General features: G+C 45.1%; 1 protein-coding gene across 1 annotated transcript in view; it reads right to left on the bottom strand.

Annotated features, from left to right (window-relative positions):
* Positions 1–21,915, bottom strand: part of ppp2r5eb (protein phosphatase 2, regulatory subunit B', epsilon isoform b) — a 123,429-nt gene that overhangs the window by 48,518 nt on the left and 52,996 nt on the right. Inside the window, 1 exon segment of the mRNA XM_086002820.1 lies at positions 11,194–11,390. Within this exon segment, the coding sequence (XP_085858946.1) occupies positions 11,194–11,390 (197 nt within the window).

The following is a 21,915-nucleotide window of genomic DNA, read 5'->3' as shown; positions in this document are numbered from 1 at the left end:
TACTGAAGTGCCATACAGATAATAACCAGGTAGACATATTATACATTAATACATACAAACACATTGCCCCTCAGCAAAAAAGGTTTTCATGCTCAATATTATATTTTTCAAGAAACTGAAAAATATGAAAAGAACAAAACAGAGAAAAGGAAATAGTCTGAAGAGAATTTTGTATGAAAGGAAAAAGTAGGGGAGAAATGGGGCAGATATCTATGAGGGCAGGATCGGTTTGGATAGGCAAAGCTGCAACAATACTCAAGAAGCTGGACACCGTGCAGGACAAAGCAGGGAGCTTGATTGGTACCCCACCCACCAGCTTAAATATCCAGTCTATTCACCACTGTGGCTGCAGGGATACTATCTACTGGATGCACTGCAACAACTTACCACGGCTTCTTTGAAAGCACCTCTCAAGCCTCCACCACTTAGAAGGTCAAGGGCAGCAAGTGCATGGGAACACCGTCACCTCCAAGTTCCTGTCCAAGTCACATGCCTTCCCGACTTGGACATCCATCTCCATTCCCTCATCGTTGCTGGTCAAAATCCTGTAGCTCCCTATCCAACAGCACTTTGGGAGCACCCTCACCAAATGTACTGCAGCAGTTCAAGGTGGCAGCTCACCACCACCTTCTCGAAGGTAACTAGGAATGGGCAATAAATGCTGGTCTTGTTAGCCACGCCCATATCCAGAGTATGAATAATTTTTTTTAATTGCAACTGTCCGAGTCAGAGTCATAACGGCGAAGGAGGCCATTCGGCCCATCGAGTCCTTGCCAGCTCTCTATAGAGTAATCCAGTCAGTCCCATTCCCCCGCTGTCGTGTATTGATTGCGAGTTTGACACCAGTCAATACGGTAATGTAATGTGCATTGCATTATGGGAATTACCCGGGAAAATGGCAGTTGGCCATTTTACGCAATAAAGTGAACATCGCAGTTATAAGCCTGTCTGCCTGACTGATTTAAGTCGACGTATCTACATGCTTGATTGAACGCATTAAAGCATGGATACAACATTGACGACGAGGATAACGAATGGAATCATTTTAGATAGGTAGTTGCCCAAGTTTTAGTTAGCTAGGATGGAGAAGACCGGCATTCAAAATTTTGCACGCTTCACCGAGCCAGCCACGTTGGGTCCAAGATGGACGAGGTGGTTAACGCCTTTTGAGCTTTATGCCGACGGCAAAGGACTCATTATCGACAATACCTCTACAGGTGCCACAAAGCAGAGAAGAGCTCTACTTCTACACCTAGCAGGACCAGATGTCCAGGATATCTTTTCGACTCTACCGGACACAGGAGAGCCAGCAGACTACACGGCGGCGGTTAGCACTTTGAATCACTACTTCGTGCCCCAGGTCAACGCAGCATTTGCTAGACAGACTTTTCATAAGTTGTCTCAGAAGACAGGTGAGACTGTGCAACAATTTGCTACTCGCTTGCGGCAGGCTGCTAAAGACTGCGCTTTTCGGGGGGATGCAGATAATCAAATAAGAGACGCTATCCTGAGTAGGTGCACGTCAGCCTATGTGCGGAGGAAATTGCTAGAGGAAGTGCAAGGTCGAACGCTCGCCCGCACGTTACAATTGGCCTCACAATGTAAAAACGTCGAGGAGCAGATGTCAGCCATGTCATGTACAGAGAAGGCAGAGACAGATACTGTTCGTCGTGTTACACAGAAGAGAAGGTATTATGCGAAAAGCTCGACAGAGGAACCAAAGGGAAATGGTGATAGGAACGAAAGGAAATGTTAGATGTGGACACACAGACCACATGGGCAGAGATCGGAAATGCCCAGCACGCGGACAAACGTGTCATAAGTGCAAGGGAAAAGATCATTTCTCCAAAGTATGCTGCACAAAGAAACACTGTGAACAATGTAGAGGAACAAAATGACACTGCATTTGCTGTTACTGGAAATAACGTGACAGAGAGACTTACCTTTTGTGTGGGGGGGGGGGGGGGGGAAGTAAACCTAGAGAATGTTAATTGATTCGGGTGCAACTAGTAATGTGATAGATGAGAATACGTGGGAAGGATTAAAGTCAGAACACATTAAGTGTCAATCACATGCCCCGAAGACAGAGAGAAAGTTATTCTCTTATGCTTCTAGCTGACCACTGTTAGTTAAAGGTGTATTCACATGTGGGATTACAATAGGTAAGAGAACTGAGCAGGCGGAGTTCATTGTGGTTAAAGGCCATGGAGAGCCGTTGCTAGTAAGGGAGACAGCCATGAAACTGGGAGTTTTAAAAATAGGCGCAGATGTCTCAGCTGTGGTAGATGTAAGACAGCTACTAGAACAGCGGTATCCAAAGGTGTTCCAGGGAGTAGGAAGGCTGAACACAAAACTGATCAGTTTGTCTATCGACCCACAAGTGAAGCCTGTGGCCCAGCCACTCAGGCGTATACCATTCAACTTAAGGGGGGCAGTAGAGGCCAAAATAAAACAATTGAGGGACATGGACATTATCGAACCTGTAACTTGTCCCACCCCATGGGTAAATCCTGTGGTTATTGCACCAAAAGCGGATAAGGATGTAAGGTTATGCCTAGACATGAGACGAGCAAACCAGGCAATAGTGAGGGAACGATATCCAATCCCCACCGTTGATGAGATACTCCAAGGTATGAACGGCTCGACGGTGTTTAGTAAGCTAGACCTGAAATGGGGTTATCACCAGCTAGAACTGACCCGAGTCACGAGAAATCACAACATTTGCAGTACATAACGGAGTATACAGGTACAAGAGGCTGATATTCGGTGCATCTTCAGCTAGTGAGCAATATCAGCACGAGATAGCTAATGCCTTAGCTGGAAGAGGGTGTTGAAAACATCTCAGACGACATTATCGTGCATGCACACGACCAGGAAATGCACGACAGACGTCTGCACGCTGTCATGACCAGACTAATGGAAAGTGGACTGACACTAAACTCAGAGAAGTGCCAATTCAACATGGACCGATTGATTTTCATGGGAATCCTGTTGTCTGAAAAGGGCATCGGACCAACAGCAGAGAGAGTGCGAGCGGTGGCAGAAGCTCGGGAACCAGAGAATGCTACAGAGGTGAAGAGTTTCTTGGGACTCGTCAGGTACAGTAGCAGATTCATCCCGCAGTTTGCAATGCTATCAGAGCCACTGCGGCGCCTGACGAGAAAAGACACACCATTTAAATTTGGATCACAACAGAGACAGTCAGTCATTCAGTGCACTCAAGGAAAGGTTGGCCAGAGCCGGCACTTTAGCATATTTTGATAAGGACACACCAACCAAGGTGATAGCAGATGCCAGGCCTGTAGGTTTAGGTGCAGTACTAGTTCAGGACCAACAGGGACAAGAGGTACCAATATGCTATGTAAGTCGTAGTTTACAGCCGTACAATTTTACGGTGATACACATTCCAGGCAAGCAAAACATTGCAGACCCACTGTCATGATTGCTGGGGGAGACAGCAAAACAGGAGAGACATTCTCATGGCTCAGATGAATACGTGAGATTTGTAGCTGTGAGTGCGACACCAAAAGCACTCACTACTAGAGAGGTGGAGGAAGCCTCTGCTACCAACCCAGAGCTGATTGAGGTACGGAAGGCAATCACAAACGGACATTTTGAGAACTGTAAAGCTTATGCAGCAATTGCAAATGAGCTGTGCGTAGTGGGGTACCTAGTTCTTCGGGGAACACGCATCGTGCTACCCACAGTGTTACACGCACGAGCCCTGGTGTTAGCACATGAAGGACACTTGGGAATAGTTGGAACAAAGCAACATCTCAGAACCAAGGTTTGGTGGCCTGGCATGGACAAGGCTGCTGAAAAAACACTGTAAAGCGTGCCACGGCTGTCCGATAGTAGCCAGACCCGACCCACCTGAACCGTTGAGACCAACGCCATTACCGGAGGGCCCCTGGCAGGATGTAGCTATAGACTTACTGGGACCCTTGCCAGCCAACCACTCCATTCTTGCGGTAGTTGATTATTATAGTCGCTACTATGAATACGACATTATGACCTCCACAACAACAGAGAAGGTTATTGATAGTTTAGAGTCAATCTTCAGCTGTCATGGTTTGCCAATCACCTGCAAATCTGATAATGGTCCCCAATTCAGATCTGAATTATTCAAAGAATACTGTGAAAACAACGGGATCAAACACCTGAAAACGACAGCAAAATGGGCTCAGGCTAACGGAGAAGTCGAGCGCCAGAATGCATCGCTGATGAAGAGAATCAGAGTTGCTCAGTCAGAAGGACTAGATTGGAAACGTGAACTTAGAAAATGTGAGACTGTGTACAGGAGCATTGACCATGCCACGACAGGAAAGAGCCCGGCAGAGCTGCTCTTTAAACGGAAAATGAGAGGAAAGCTGCCAGACATCACAGAGTCGCGCGCAGACATGGAAGTACGTGACCGGGACGCAGAACAAAAAGGCAAGTCCAAACTGTACGCAGATGAACAGCGGAGAACACAATACTCAGAGGTGGAAGTTGGCAACATGGTGCTGGTACAGCAGGACAAAGTGGACAAGTTCACCATTCCTTTTAATGCCACACCCCACAAAGTTTTGAGTAAAACAGGGAGTCAAGTAGTAGTAGAATCTCCAGACGGAGCACGCTACTCGAGAAACACTACGTTTGTGAAGAAATACAGAACTAATGGACCAAAGGAGACACTCCATGAGCAGGAGGAAACACAAGGGACTGAGGACAGTATAGTAGACCCTGACACACATACCACTGTAACACAGGCAATACCCACTGACACCAACATGTCAGACATACCCAATACAGCTAGACCTCAAAGGGTTAAAAGAAAACCCCAAAGACTGTGATTATGTCACAACATAAACTGTGCGAGAACTGCATGGGTGATGTTAAATGTTTAAACCTGGGAATTATTTAGTTGTGTGGTAAGACACAAGTTTGTAAAAAGTTTATAAACCAAATAAGTTATGCAGTGTTATTGTAAGCAACCGTTTGTAAACTGCAAGTTTGCTTCCAAGGAAAAGGGGGAAGTCGTGTATTGATTGCGAGTTTGACCAGTCAATACGGTAATGTAATGTGCATTGCATTATGGGAATTACCCGGGAAAACGGCAGTCGGCCATTTTACGTAATAAAGTGAACATCGCAGTTATAAGCCTGTCTGCCTGACTGATTTAATTCGACGTATCTACATACTTGATTGAACGCATTAAAGCATAGATACAACACCCGCTCTATCCCTGTAGCCCTGCAAGTTTATTTCCCTCAAGTGCCTATCCAGTCTCCCCTTGAAACTATTGAATGTCTCCGCTTCCACCATTTCCATCAGCAGCGAGTTCCAGGTCCTCACCACTTGCTGTGTAAAAAAGTTTTTCCTCACGTCCCCCTTGTATCTCTTGCCCAAAACCTTAAATCTGCATCCCCTAATCCTTGTACCATCAACTAGTGGGAAAGGCCTTTCCCCGTCTAGCCTATCCAAAACCGTCATAATCTTGTACACCTCTATCAAATCACCCCTCAACTTCCCTTGCTCTAATGAAAACAAATCCAGCTTCTCCAACCTGTCCTTGTAGCAAAGATCCCCCATCCCCAGAGCCATTCTGGTAAATCTCCTCTGCACCCTCTCAAGGGCCTTCACATCCTTCCTAAAGTGTGGTGACCAGAACTGGGCGCAATACTTGAGTTGTGGCCAAACCAGCGCTCGATAAAAGTCCAGCAATAACTTCTCTACTTTTGTACTCAATACCTCCATTTATGAATGTAAGAAGTCACACAACACCAGGTTATAGTCCAACAGTTTTATTTGAAATCACATTTGTCCACCCCAGTCCAACACCGGCATCTCCACTCCATTTATGAAGCCCAAGATCCCATATGCTTTGTTAACCACTCTCTCAATACGTCCTGCCACCTTCAGGGACCTGTGCACATTAACTCCCAGGTCCCTCTGTCCCTGCACTCTTTAAAACTGTGCCATTAAGTGTGTATTGCCTCTCCCTGTTCCTTCTGCCAAAATGTTTCACCTCACACTTCTGTGAGATTCCATCTTCCACTTGTCTGCCCATTCTGCTAGCCTTTCTATGTCCTGTTGCAGTCGATTGGTATCATCCTCACTGTTTGCCACACCCCCAAGTTTGGTGTCATCGGCAAATTTAGAAATTCTACTGTATTCCAATATCCAGGTCATTTATATATATCAAAAAAAGCAGTGGCCCCAGCGCTGACCCTTGGGGAACGCCACTGTCTACCATCCTCCAGTCTGAAAAACAGCCATTTACCACAACTCGCTGTTTTCTATCCTTAAGCCAATTTCTTATCCAAGCTGCCACTGACGCACCTATTCCATGAGGCTCAATTTTGTTAACCAGCCTTCTATGTGGTACTTTGTCAAATGCCTTCCAAAAGTCCATGTAGACAACATCCACTGCATTCCCTTCATCAATCCTCCCTCTTACTTCATCAAAAAATTCAATTAGATTAGTCAAACACAATCTGCCTTTTACAAATCCGTGTTGGCTCTCCTTAATTAGCTTAAACCTCTCCAAGTGCCCATTAATTTTTTCCTTGATTATTGTTTCTAAAACTTTACCCACCACTGATGTTAAACCGACCGGCCTGTACTAGGATTGTCCTTACACCCTTTCTTGAACAATGGGGTCACATTTGCCACTTTCCAATCCTCAGGCACCTCCCCCGCATCGCCACTAATATTCACTGCAGCATGTGGAATTGACGCTGGAGTGAGATCATGCAGCCCAGGTGGTTTTGGTGTCAAGAAAAAAAAGCAAAGGGAAAAGGAAAAAAATGCAAAAACAGGAAGGAAAATGCACGATAATATTGATCAAGGCATTATTAGGCATGCAAGTCAACTTTCAGGCCCTTTATTATTTAAATAAAAGTACACTGACAAACTCTGCTGAGGGCACTGCTACAGTTACTTGCCAACACATGCCAAAGGTAAACCTTAGGGCTACCTTGTGCTGAAAATAAACTTGAATTGAGCAACTTAAATAAAACAGCACAGGAGATGTTTTTCCCCACAATTTCAATTTGAATTAACAAATAAATTGAATTAAGAGTAGGCTGCATTGCTTTGTGCCAATTGGTTTATTTTACCATTCTAGATCAAACCATGAAAACATATTGGGGGGGGGGGGGGGCTGTTGTCTTTCCCAATGTAAATAGATTGATCAAGCAAAAGTGCCAATGCTCTTGAATACTTGACAGTTTAGAAGTTAAAAGGATTGATGCATAATTCTGGGAAAGCCCTGTACTTTCAACAACTACAATTCTTCCACTTTAATGCTACTTTTTTGTTTTTTAGTACTGTTTAAGTAAATGAGTGTAAAGTAACAAAATAAACTCATGCTGACTCAGACAAGTTGACAACGTCACAATAAATCCTTGGATTTGTAAATCCTTAGATTTAGAGTACAACCTGAACCAGGATATTAACCGCATTCTAAAAGCTAATAAAACATTTTTTAAAAAGACCGTTTAGCCTGGTTAAAAGCACCACCTATGTAGTACTAACGCATACAGACCACGACACAGGTTCAAATCTCTCACCATGCTGAATTATATGACCCACAGGTTCAAATCTCTCACCATGCTGAATTATATGACCCACAGGTTCAAATCCCTCACCATGCTGAATTATATGACCCACAGGTTCAAATCCCTCACCATGCTGAATTATATGACCCACAGGTTCAAATCCCTCACCATGCTGATCTCAGAGCTACAATTCAGCTCAGTCCCCTGGACTAGACAGAGGAAAAAGTATCAACCAGAATTCCCATTTCTGATTGCTATCCAGTTAATTTGACCAGAAAATGCACGTGCGTGATCAGATGGTCAATTGTGACGTCCTCCCTGGAAACCCCCTGCCAACAGTTACTGTCTGAGCTCATTCATGAAGAACCACCACTTGGACTGCAAGCACTCTTGGAACCATACCATAGTGCCTTCAAGAAAAGGAAAAAAAGTGAAGCAACTGTACTGCGCTAGTTTACATACACTATGCAATAAACCCAGTTAACAAAACAACAACTTGCATTTATATAGTGCCTTTAAAGTTGGAAAACGTTCCAAGGCATTTCACAGGAGCTTAAATCAGACAAAAATTGTCAGAGCCAAAGGAAATATTAGGATAAGTGAATAAAAGCTTGGTCAAAGAGTTAGGTTTTAGGAGGGTCTTAAAGGTGGAGAAAGAGAGAGATTGGAGAGGTTTAAGGAGGGATTTCCAGAGCATCGGACCTAGATGGCTGAAGGTACAGCCGTCAATGGTGGGAGTGGGTGAGACACAAGAACCCACAGTTGGAAGAATGTAGTGTGCTTGGAGGATTGTAATGCTGAAGGAGGATACAGAAATAGAGAGGGGCTAAGCCATGGAGATCAAGATTGGTGTAGGTCAGAGTGCACAGGGGTAATGGGCAAGCAGAACTTGGTGCAGGTCAGGGAGTGGGCAGTAGAGTTTTGGATGAGCTTGTTTATGGCGGGTGAAAAATGGGTGGCTGGCCAAGAGAGCATTGAAATGGTTGAGTCTAGATGTAGCAAAAGCATGGATGAGGGTTTTAAACAGCAGATAAGCTGAGGCAGGGGTGGAGACAGGCGATGTTACGGAGGTGGAAGTAGGTTGTCTTTGTGATGGCGAGGATATGGGGCCAGAAGCTCAACTCGGGGTCAAATAGGACGCTGAGGTTGCAAGCAGTTTGTTTCAGTCTGAAACAGTAACCAGGGAGGAGGATGGAATCAGTGGCTAAGGAAGAGAGTTTGTGGCAGGGGCTGAAGACAATGACTTTGGTCCTCCCAATGTTTAACTGGAGAAAATAGCAGCTCATCCAGGACTGGATATCAGACAAACAGTCTGACAACACAGAGGCAGTGGAGGGGTCGAGAGAAGAGGTTGTGAGATAGAGTTGGGTGTCATTGGCATACATGTGGAACTTGACGGCATGTCTTCGGATGATGTCGCCAAAGGGCAGCGTGTAGATGAAAAATGAGGGGGCCAAGGATAGATCCTTGGGGCATGCCAGAGGTAACAATTGATGACTTCACACTTTCCCACACTGAACTCCATTTCAGTTTTGCCCACTCACTTAATCTATCAATGTCCCCTTGCAACTTTCTGCTCTGATCTACACTACTTACTGTGCTACCTAACTTAGTGTCATCAGCAAATGTGGATATACTGCTCTCTCTTCCTTCATCCAAGTCATTGATAAATGTAGTAAAAAGCATTGACCCCCGGTATAAATCCCCGAGGAGCATCGCTAGTCACACCCTGCCAATTGGAGTACATACCCATTATCCCTACTATTCACTGTTGCCTACCTCCTAACCAATTCCCTACCCATTTCAACAGGTTTCGTCCAATTCCATGCACTTTCATGTTGCTAACTGTCTCGTGTGGTTGGTAGTGGAGAACGAGGAGAAACAGTACATGCTAATTTTAAAAGGGATGCAAGAAGAGATGTGGGGGTGCTCGTGAACAAATCTTTGAAGGTGACAGGACAGGTCAACAAAGCAGTTAATAATATGGGATTCTGGGCTTTCTAAATAATGACAGAGTAAAAAAAAAAAAGCCAGCAAGTTATGTTAACCCTATATAAAACACTAGTACGGCCCCAACTGCAATGCTGTGTCCAATTCTGGGCACCACACTTTAGGAGGGATGTGAAGGCTTTGGAAAGGGTACAGAAGAGATTTACTAGAATGGTCCCAGGATGAGGGATTACAATTACGTGGATAGACTGAAGAAGTTGGGGTTGTTCTCCTTAGATCAGAGAAGGCTAAGCGGAGATCTGATAGAGGTGTTTAAAATCATGAAAGGTTTGGATAGAGTAAATAGAGAAACTGTTTGATGGCTGAAGGGTCAATAACCAGAGGGCACAGATTTGTGATTGCCAAAAAGGACCAAAAGTGACATGAGGAAAAACTTTGCAACGAGTGGTTAGGATTTGGAACGCACTGCCTGATGGGGTGGTGGATACAGATTCAATAATAGCCTTCAAAAGGGAATTGGATAAATACTTGGAGGAAAAAATTGCAGGGATATGGGGAAAGAGCAGGGGTGTGGGACTAACTGGATTGCTCTTCAAAAGAGCCAGCACGGACTTGATGGGCTGAATGGCCTCATTCAATGCTGTACTATTCTACGATTCTATGAAATGAAGCTGAGGGGGGGCATCCAGATTAGGCAATGAGTGACTAAAACCACTTGTGCGCCATATACATTCAAGTCTGTGCCCCTTGGACTTAAGGGAGCCATACCGTGGGGAGCAGCCAGGGTGGAAGAGAGTAAGGATTCACTGGGGACAGGGGCATCAAATGTGGAAGTGAGGGATTAATTGAGCAGATTTTACAGCTGCAGAAATACCGCAGTGAATGGAGGGCCAAAGATTCGTCAGCTGGAAGTTTGAAAGTGTCGTTGAAAGTTTTGTAAGAAACTAAATAGAACTATCAACAACTTGCATTTATATAGCACCTTTAAGGGGTATGGTAGCATAGTGGTTGTGTTACTGGACTAGTAATCCAAAGGCCTGGACGAATGGTCTGGAGAAATTAGTTCAAATCCCACCACAGCAGCTGGGGAATTTAAATTCAAATAATTAAATAAACCTGGAATTTAAAAAAAAGCTTGCATCACTAATGGTAACCATGAAATTACCGGATTGTTGTAAAAACCCATCTGGTTCACTAATGTCCTTTAGGGACAGAAATCTGCCATCCTTACCCAGTCTGGCCTATGTGACTCTGAACTGCCCTCTGAAATGGCCTAGCAAGCCATTCAGTTGTATTCAAGGTGGTGACTCATCACTACCTTCGAAGGGAAATTATGGATGGGTAATAAATGCTGGCTTTGTCGGCGACATCCACATGCAGTGAATTAAAAAAAAACTTTCATGTAGGAAAACGTCCCATGGTGCTTCACAGCAGGGTTATAAGACAAAAATGGACACGAGACAAAAGGAGATATTAAGAGGGGTAACCAAAAGCTTGGTCAAAGAGGTGTTTTGAGGATGACCGTCAGAGAGGGAGGTGAAGTAACGGAGGGGTTTTGGGAGGGAATTCAGAGTGTGGGGCCTATATGTGGAGCTGATGTCATGGCTGCCAATGATGGGGCTAAGAGAGGACAAGATGCAGAAAAGGCTAGAGTCAGAGGAACAGAGAGCTTGCGAGGGTTTGTAGGTCAAAAACTTACCATTTTAACTACTTCAGGGTACGTCTGTTCTGTCAAGATTCCTCGACCTACTGCGACAAAGTCCACCAGTTCATTAAGGGTAGAGCGCTTGTACTCCTTCATTTTAAGATCTCCTAATGAATCCATGAAGTCAAATACAACGCAACACTGTTGTAATTTCTTCTGGAAGAGTGCTGCCTTTTCAGTTGTGGAAACGTCTGGAAGAGGGGCAAGAAACAGACAACATTTAGGATGAGTGAATTATAGCAACTTGCCCAGTTCAGAGCAAGAATATTTTCATTTTTAGATACAGTTTGAATTTCAAAACATTTGTATTAGTGCAAGCAAAAAGTCACGTTAGCTTCCCATTCGAACAAAATCAACAGAAAAGCAACCCAGCAAGAACAATTCTAGGCTAGAGCTTTTTTCTTGAGGAACCTACTGATCCAGATCATAATCGGTTCAAGTTCAAAATAAATGTACAAGTTAGCTCAGTGAAATATTGTCTCAGTACTTGAGTCTTACCCCTACAGACCATCAAACTATACAATGTCTTGTTTACTTCAAAAATATTTTGCCACTGCAACACTTCCACTGTTCTAGATTACCCCTCTTCAATCCCCTCCCCACCAGAAAGTCGCCGTCGTCTTCTCTTCTTCTTAGGCAGTCCCTCGGAACCGAGGGCGACTTGCTTCCACATTAAAAATGAGTTTGCAGGTTACTGATGAGTCCAATGCGGGACCTACAGTCTCTGTCACAGGTGGGGCAGACGGTGGTTGGAAGGGGCGGGTGGGTGGGGTGCTTGGGTTGACATGCGCTGCTTGCGCTTGCTCCCGGCGAAGAGACTCGAGGTGTTCGGTGCCTTCCCGGATGCTTCTCCTCCACTTTGTGCAGTCTTGGGCCAGGGATTCCCAGGTGTCGGTGGGGATGTTACACTTTTTCAAGGAGGCTGAGGGTGTCCTTGAAGCATTTCCTCTGCCCACCTGGGGCTCTCTTGCCGTGTTAAAGCTCCGAGTAGAGCGCTTGTTTTGGGAGTCTCGTATCGGGCATGCGGACAATGTGACCCGTCCATCGGAGCTGATCAAGCATGGTCAAAGCTTCGATGTTGGCCTGAGCAAGAACACTGACATTGGTGCGCCTATCCTGCCAATGGATTTGCAGGATCTTGTGGAGGCAGCGTTGGTGGTACCTCTCCAGTGCTTTGAGGTGCCTGCTGTACATGGTCCATGTCTCTGAGGCATACAGCAGGGGGGTTATCACTGCTGCTCTGTAAACCATGAGCTTAGTGCCAGGTTTGAGGTCCTGGTCTTCAAACACTCTCTTCCTCAGGTGACCGAAGGCTGCACTGGCACACTGAAGGCGATGTTGGACTTAGTCGTTGATGTCTGCCCTCGTTGACAGTAGGCTCCCGAGGTATGAAAAGTGGTCCACGTTGTCACCAAAAAGTAGACTCCGATTCTATATCAAACTTCACAAGCTTTGCTCAAAATATTTAATAGTAGAACACCAAGCGATACACTAAGGTAATGGTACCTAAAAACCACTTTCCAGTGGGATAAACAAGTCCAGCATGAAATCTAAAAACATTTATGTAAACCTTATTTTGAAATTAAGCCATTAGTGGGCAGAGTTGACAACATAAAAACATGATTAACAATGCCCTTTTCAAGTGCAAATTGCTTGCCAAATACAAATTGCTTTGAATCAAAAGAAAATGTCAATCCTCATCAAGCAACCCAGTGTGGACACTGCATCCCACTGTACCAATGCTTGCACTTTTCTCTCCTTTACCTTGCTACTGGTTCCTCCCTTTTCTCATTCAGCCTCCATATTCCGATTGCAATAAAACATAATGGCGTACATGTAATTTTTAAAAAAAAATTTTAAGCTCTATGCCCACTTGAACTGCGAAAAAAATCTGCAATACAATTTAAAATTTCATCCATCCAAACCTTGACTGCATCTGTAGATCATACACTACCAACCCCTAGTGTTCAATGGCTCAAAATACAAGCTACAGACATAGTTGGATGGACAATGGAGTCTGTATTCTACTGTTGCTTTTAACAGCAAAGCTTGGTAGGACCTAACCACTGTCCAGTCTTCACACTTGCTCTTTTCAAACTGGTACCTTACACTCTAACTTTGACCCTATACCTAAGTTTCTCAGTAGAAAGCCTTAAAATAGGCACTTTTGCCATAATCTTAAGCACAGTCATGGAGTACTAATATATCATTTTAAATCAATGTTTCTAAAAAAAGAAATCAAACCCAGCTTGGCGGCAGTGGCTCGTGTGGTTTTAATGTGGGGTCGGAAGGAGTACTCCGGCTCCTCCCGGTTCCACATTCAAGTAGGTATATTTGAAACATTTACATTGTTGGTTGCAGCCTTCAGCAGTCCTTTAAAGGACGCCTGTTAGGCCACATGTAGACCTGTTTTTTCTGAACACAGCCAGCCTGGCACTAGCTACATTCAGGGCAACCCAATATTGTGGAGGGGGCTTCAAGCAGGCGTTAAGCCCCTTATTTGAATATGCAAAGGACCTAACTCCTATTTTAGAAATCAGCCCTGGACACAGACTGCCTACACCAATATGGCAGGCGGCACAATTCCAGTTTGGAGGTTTAGGAAGCCATTTAGCGCCCGTTTTGGTCGAATTTTTAGGCCATAGTGTGCAGCCCATTTATAAGCGTGAACAGCTCCACTGAATGAGAGAATATTCAAAACAGAGCCCAATTTTCTTATGATGCCGAGCTCTTTTACCGCCGCCTTCGTCTCCGTGCCCACTTCTTTGGCCAGGAGTCTTCCCCTCGCACGGCTGACCCTTTCTCCCGCTTTCAGAATTCTTGTTCTACCTGGACCCCTCCCCCTGGCCTCTTACCCTCTCTAGATCTTTTCATTGCCAACTGCCGCCGCGACATCGGGCCGTCTCCATTTCTCTGCTCCCCTCACCTCACTCCAACCTACCTCCCTCTGAACTTGCAGCACTCCATTCTCGCAGATCCAACCCCGACATTGTCATTAAACCTGCTGACAAGGGTGGTGCTGTTGTTTGGCGAACCGACCTCTACCTAGCGGAAGCTGAACGCCAACTCTCCGACATTTCCTCCTACCTCCACCTGGACCATGACCCCACTACTGAACATCAAACCACCGTTTCCAAGACTGTCACTGACCTCATCTCCTCTGGAGATCTTCCCCCCCATGGCCACCAACCTCATAGTTCCCCAACCCCGCACAGCCTGCTTCTACCTCCTTCCCAAGATCAACAAACAGGACTGCCCTGGTAGACCCATTGTTTCAGCCTGTTCTTGCCCCACGGAACTTCTCTCTTCCTATCGCGACTCTATCATTGCTCCCCTTGTCCAGTCTCTTCCCACCTACATCCACGACTCTTCTGACGCCCTCCACCACTTTTAACAGTTTCCAGTTTCCTGGCCCCAACCGCCTCCTTTTCACCATGGACGTACAATCCCTCTACATCTCCATCCCCCACCAGGATGGCCTGAGGGCGCTCCGCTTCTTCCTTGCACAGAGGCCCAACTAGTCCGCATCCACCACCACCCTCCTCCACCTGGCTGAACTTGTTCTCACATTGAACAACTTCTCCTTTGACTCCACTCACTTCCTCCAAATTAAAGGTGTTGCTATGGGTACCCGCATGGGTCCTAGCTATGCCTGCCTTTCCGTGGGATATGTTGAACACTCTTTGTTCCAGTCCTACTCGGGTCCCCTCCCTCACCTCTTCTTCCGATACATTGACGACTGTATCGGTGCCGTTTCCTGCTCTCGCCCTGAACTAGACAATTTCATTCACTTTGCCTCCAATTTCCACCCTTCCCTCACCTTCACGTGGTCCATCTCCGACTTTTTCCTTCCCTTGCTCGACTTCTCCGTCTCCATCTCTGGGGATAGGTTATTGACCAACATTCACTACAAGCCCACTGACTCCCACAGCTACCTGGACTACACTTCCTCCCACCCCGCCTCCTGTAAGGACTCTATTCCATTCTCCCATTTTCTCCGTCTCCGCCGCATCTGCTCCGACGATGCCACCTTCCACACCAGTGCTTCCGACATGTCTTCCTTTTTCCTCAACCGAGGATTCCCCTCTACCGTGGTTGACACGGCCCTCGACCGGGTCCGTTCTATCTCCCGCACTTCTGCCCTCACCCCTGCCACTCCCTCCCGGAACCACGATAGGGTTCCCCTTGTCCTCACCTTTCATCCCACCAGCCTCCACATTCAACGGATCATCCTCCGCCATTTCCACCACCTCCAACGTGATCCCACCACCAAACGCATCTTCCCCTCCCCGTTCAGCATTCCGTAGGGACCGCTCCCTCCGAGACACCCTAGCCCACTCCTCTGTCACCCCCAGCACCCCTTCCCCTGCACCGTCCTGTGCAAGCGCAGGAGATGCAACACCTGCCCATATACCTCCCCCCTTCCCACTGTCCAGGGCCCCAAACACCCCTTCCAGGTGAAACAGCGATTTACTTGTACTTCTTGCAATCTAGTATACTGTATTCGCTGCTCACGATGTGGTCTCCTCTACATTGGGGAGAACAAACGCAGATTGGGTGACCGCTTTGCGGAACACCTCCGTTCAGTCCGTAAGGGTGACCCCGAGCTTCCGGTCGCCTGTCATTTAAATTCACCGTTCCATTCCCACTCAGACCTCACTGTACTCGGGCTCTTGCATTGTTCCACAGAAGCTCACCGTAAACTCAAGGAACAGCACCTCATCTTCCGATGAGGCACTTTACAGCCTTCCGGACACAATATCAAGTTCAACAACTTCAGATCATAACCTCGGCCCCTATCATATTTTTATATTTTATATCCACACTTTTGGTTTGTGCCTTTTCCTTTTTTTTCCTCTCTCCCACATGGCAGCTGTCTCTCACTCTGCCAGCGCATTTCACACTTCATCTAGAGCCATTGTTTGTTTCTTTACCTGTCTCACCTTGAATATCACTTAACATCTCTTCTTTCATCCCCGCCCCCATTTCCCAGCCCCCCAAACTGCCTTTTGTTTCATTTCCTGCCTTTTCTCTCAGTTCTGTAGAAGGGTTTCGACCCGAAACGTTGACTATTTCTCTCCCCACGGATGTTGCCTGGCCTGCTGAGCTTTTCCAACATTTTCTGTTATTCCCAATTTGCTTATACCTGGAAAGTAGTTTGAACACTGATGTTTATCATTTCAAAACATGCAGCAAAATAGATTTCATTGTTTGAAATCTAAAATACCATGCAAGTCCCACTGCTATACAACATGCATGATAAATCACCAAAATTATCTGCTGTTTGAAAGATTAGGTATTATCCTGTTGTGGGCTTGATGTAATGATCAATAATACCTAACCAATATTGAAAACCATTCCTTTAACATGTATTAAGGTGTAAACAATAGCACATTCATTTACATTCCAGTGTATGAATTGTACATAGGTTTTGATAACATTTCTGAATCTTTAATTACATACAATAGAACTACAAGATGATTTCCTGGTATTTTTAAATCAGTAAGTGCTTGCTGTCATCTCACCATGGGCTCTATAAAGGAGCTGCTTTAATAGCTATTCAGGTAAATTAACCAACCTTTCCTCTTTAGCTCATGTCAGTAGCTGGATGTATGATCTGGGGGAGCATGAAGAAGGATCATACATATTTTTGAATTAATTATATTGAATTGAAGACAGCAATATAGATAGCTAGACTACGGTATTAGTTAAAAGGGCCCCATTTCGTTCTCTGATCTAGGCTGAATTCACTCATTTCAGCCAAGTCAGTGGAGAAATACCAACCAGGGTTTTTACTCTAGTCACTACCCAATGATGCTGCTGGAAAACAGGCTTGTGTGAGCAAGAGTGACTTTGCTATGATGCCTCACACAAAACCTGCTATCAAATCTCACACATGAAGAATTACCATTTGACAGACAGACCAAGTGAGTGAGCAAAACTATAGCAGATGGAGTTCAATGTGGGGAAGTGTGAAGTCATCCACTTCAGATCCAAGAATGACAAATCGGAATATTAATGGAAGCTGTGGAGGAGCAATGGGATTTAAATGTTAGTGTACACAAATCACTAAATGCTTGTGCACAGGTACAAAAAGCAACCAAAAGGCTAATGGAATGTTGGCCTTTATTTCAAGGGGGTTTAAATACAAAAGTGAGCAAGTGTTGCTTCAGTTGTAGTGGTGTGGAGATGCCGGAGTTGGACTGGGGTGGACAAATGTAAGAAGTCACACAACACCAGGTTATAGTCCAACAGTTTAATTTGAAATCACAAGCTTTCGGAGTGATAAATGGCAGTTGGAAACATTACCTGTAAACATCCGACATGATTCTCTGACTATATAAGCTGTGTCTTTATGCATTTCTCCACTTCACCTGACGAAGGAGCAGCGCTCCGAAAGCTTGTGATTTCAAATAAAGCTGTTGGACTATAACCTGGTGTTGTGTGACTTCTTACATCAGTTGTACAGAGCCTTGGTCAGACACATCTGGAGTACTGTGTTCAGTTTTGGGCACCGATCCTCAGGCAATATATTGTCCTTGGAGGGGTTACAGCGCAGATTCACAAAAATGATACCAGGGCTTAGAGGGTCAAATTATGAGAACAGGTTGCATAAAATCAGTTTGCATTCCCTTGAGTTTAGAAGGTTGAGGTGTGTTCTAATTGAGGTATTTACAATGATAAAACAATTTGCCAGGGTAGATACAGAGAAAATAGTTCCTCTGGTGAACAAAGGGGACATAATCTTACAATTAGACCTAGGACATTCAAAAATGAAATTAGGAAGCACTTCACACAAAGGGGAGTAGAAATGTGGAAAACACTCCCCCCAGAAGGATGTGGATGCTGTATCAATTGAAATTTTCAAGACTGAGATCATTCTCTTGGAAAAAGGCTGAGGGGGTGACCTAAGAGATCTATAAAATTATGAAAGGTTTTGATAGTGGATAGAGTAGAGAGAATGTTTCCACTTGTGGGGAAGAGCATAACTAGAGGCCATCAATATAAGATAGTCAGCAAGAAATCAAATAGGGAATTCAGAAGACATTTCTTTACCGAGAGAGTGGTGAGAATGTGGAACTCGCTACCACAGGGAGTGGTTGAAACGAATAATATAGATGCATTTAAGGGGAGGCTGGGTAAACATATGAGGGAGAAGGGAATAGAGGGTTATGCTGATAGATTCAGATGAGGAAAGACGGGTGGAGGCTCGAGTGGAGCATAAACGCCGGCATGGACTGGCTGGGCCGAATGGCCTGTTTCTGTGCCGTATATCCTATGTAATGTTTGTTAGGTAATATGGAGCATAGGCAGGCAAATGGAGTTAATGTACAGATCAGCCATGATTTAACAGAATGGCAGAACAGTCTCAAGGGGCTGAATGACCTACTCCTGTTCCTGTATGTCAGTACTGGAGAGTTGCTGCCCAGTGGAACTGTTACCACCTGAGGACAGGAGGAGAGAAAATTCTCCTTTAAGAAAAAAATCTCCCCCTATGGATAACTGAGTACAGGAAACTTTGTGCTATCCGGAGGTCAGGAATCCGGCATTCTCGAGCTACCGGCAAAACCGCGCTCCGAAAACCGCACCTCAGTAACCGGCAATGTTGCCGATTACGAGTCCGAGTCTCCAACAGTTGCCGAGTTCGTCAGTGGGGGTAGTTCTCCAAACTGCCACTACTCGGCCTCTTGGCGCTATCGGAAGTCGGAACACCTCAGAAACCCTGCATGTGGAGTCTCACTCTCCCATGCTGCCGGATAGCCTCTTCTGATCAGTCATTTTTCAGGGTTCCAGTACTGTGTTTCTCCAACGTTGTTACAACTCATTGGGTTGAATTATGGAAATCCCAAAAGATCATCCAACCAAAAGGAAGAGAGTGGTGTTAACTTTAAAGCAGAAAATCGATATATGTAAACGACTGGAATTGGGAGCGAAGCGTGCGCACATTATGAATGAATTCAAAATCGGTTCATCAACAATGTACGACATCAAAGCGCAGAAGGATAAGCTGCTCAAAGCTTTATGCAAGCTCGGAGACACCCAACAGTGTAGAGAAACGGCACACGCTTCATAAGCCTAAGCTTGAAGAGCTGGATACTGTGCTTTATGAGTGGTTTTGTCTGAAGCGTTCAGAGGGTGTTCAGATTTCCGGACCCATGCTAATCGAGAAAGGGAAGGATTTCTATGCAAAGATGGAGCTCACTGAGAAGTGTGCTTTCTCTGATGGATGGCTATCGTGCTTCAAGACACGGCATGGGATAAGACGACTCGATGTTTCCAGGGAGAAGAAATCAGCTGATCACGACACCGCAGAAGAATACTGCAAATATTTCAATCGGATTGTGAAGCAACATAATTTGTCGCCAGCACAGATATATAATGCCGATGAAACTGGCTTATTTTGGAGGTGTTTGCCAGAATCAACACTTGCTGGGGCTAGTGAGGCTAATGCTGCAGGTTACAAGGAAAATAAGGATCGTGTAACTGTGCTAACATGTGCGAACGCTGCAGGATCACACCGGGTTAAACTTCTCGTCATTGGGAAGTATAAAAATCCCCGTGCATTTAAGAATGTGAAGCGCTTACCTGCTGAGTACAAAGCTCAAACAAATGCTTGGATGGATAAGGAAATCTTTTCAAATTGGTTCCATCATACTTTTGTTCCATCCGTGAGGGGACATTTCCGTAGAATAGGGAAACCTGAAGATAGCAAATGCATTTTATTGCTTGATAATTGTAGAGCCCATCCGCACGAATCAAAGTTGGTTTCGGGAAATATTTTCACCATTTATTTGCCACCAAATGTAACTTCTCTCATACAACATAAGAACATAAGAAATAGGAGCAGGAGTAGGCCAATCGGCCCCTCGAGCCTGCTCCACCATTCAATAAGATCATGGCTGATCTGATCCTAACCTCAAATCTTCTATCACTCTGCATCCACCCGAACCCATGTGATCTCCCGGGAGAGGCGAAAAACCAGATAAAGACCCAATGGCCAATTTGGGAGAAAAAAATCTGGGAAATTCCTCTCCGACCCATCTAGGCGATCGAAATTCTTCCAGGAGATCACTCTGTCCCTATATTTTCTACAGTACTTACCTTCTGTAAAGGCGATCTCCACCCCAGCCAGGAACAGGAATAAAACCATCTCCTGAAATCTAACAGAATTAGAACACAGTAGGAGCAGAACAAGGCTACACGGCCCCTAGGCCCACTCCACTACCCACAGGGCCATGACCATTCCGAACCTAGACTCATGTCCAATTTCCTGCCCGCTCCCCGTAACCCTTAATTCCCTTTACTTCTAGGAAACTATCTATTTCTGTTTTAAATTTATTTAATGATGTAGCTTCCACAGCTTTCTGGGGCAGCAAATTCCACAAACCTACCACCCTCTGAGTGAAGAAGTTTCTCCTCATCTCAGTTTTGAATGAGCAGCCCCTTATTTTAAGATTATGCCCCCTAGTTCTAGTTTCACCCATCATTGGGAACATCCTCACCGCATCCACCCGATTAAGCCCCTTCACAATCTTATATGTTTCAATAAGATCGCCTCTCATTCTTCTGAACTCCAATGAGTAGAGTCCCAATCTACTCAACCTCTCCTCATATGACCACCCCCTCATCCCCGGGATTAACCAAGTGAACCTTCTTTGTACTGACTCGAGAGCAAGTATGTCTTTTCTTAAGTATGGACACCAAAACTGTATGCAGTATTCCAGGTGCGGTCTCACCAATACCTTGTACAACTACAGCAATACCTCCCTGTTTTTATATTCCATCCCCCTAGCAATAAAAGCCAACATTCCATTGGCCTTCTTGATCACTTGTTGCACCTGCATACTAACTTGTTGAGTTTCGTGCACCAGGACTCCCAGATCCCTTTGTACTACAGTACTTTGCAGTTTCTTGCCATTAAGATAATAACTTGCTCTATGATTTTGCCTGCCAAAGTGCATAACCTCACACTTTCCAGTATTGTATTCCATCTGCCAAATCTCTGCCCACTTACTTAGCCTGTCTATGTCCCTTTGCAGGTTATTTATGTCCTCCTCACTCACTACTTTCCGTCCCATCTTTGTGTCATCTGCAAACTTTGATATGTTACACTCGGTCCCCCCCTCCAAATCGTTAATATAGATTGTAAAGAGTTGGGGACCCAGCACTGACCCCTGCGGAACACCACTAGTTACTGGTTGCCAATCTGAGAACGAACCATTTATCCCAACTCTCTGCTTTCTGTTAGAGAGCCAATCCTCCACCCACGCCAGAATATTACCCCCAATCCTGTGATTTTTTTTTTTTTTTTTTAATCTTGAGCAATAATCTTGTGTGGCACCTTGTCAAATGCCTTTTGGAAGTCTAAATACACTACGTCCACTGGTTCCCCTTTATCCACCCTGTATGTTACTTCCTCAAAAAACTCAAGCAAATTTGTCAAACATGACTTCCCCTTCATGAAACCATGCTGAGTTTGTCCTATTAAATTATGTTTATCCAAATGTCCCGTTACTGTCTCCTTAATAATGGACTCTAACATTTTACCAACCACAGATGTTAGGCTAACAGGTCTATAGTTTCCAGCCTTCTGCCTACTACCCTTTTTAAATAAGGGTGTTACATTAGCAGTTTTCCAATCTGCCGGGACCTTTGCCGAGTCCAGTGAGTTTTGGAAAATTATTACCAATGCATCCACAATCCCTACCGCTACTT

Source organism: Somniosus microcephalus, chromosome 12 (assembly GCF_052327205.1).
Source record: "Somniosus microcephalus isolate GS21.2 chromosome 12, FLI_Smic_1.0, whole genome shotgun sequence".
NCBI classification, from domain to species: Eukaryota; Metazoa; Chordata; class Chondrichthyes; order Squaliformes; family Somniosidae; genus Somniosus; species Somniosus microcephalus.
This window is presented reverse-complemented; position numbering and strand designations above follow the sequence as displayed.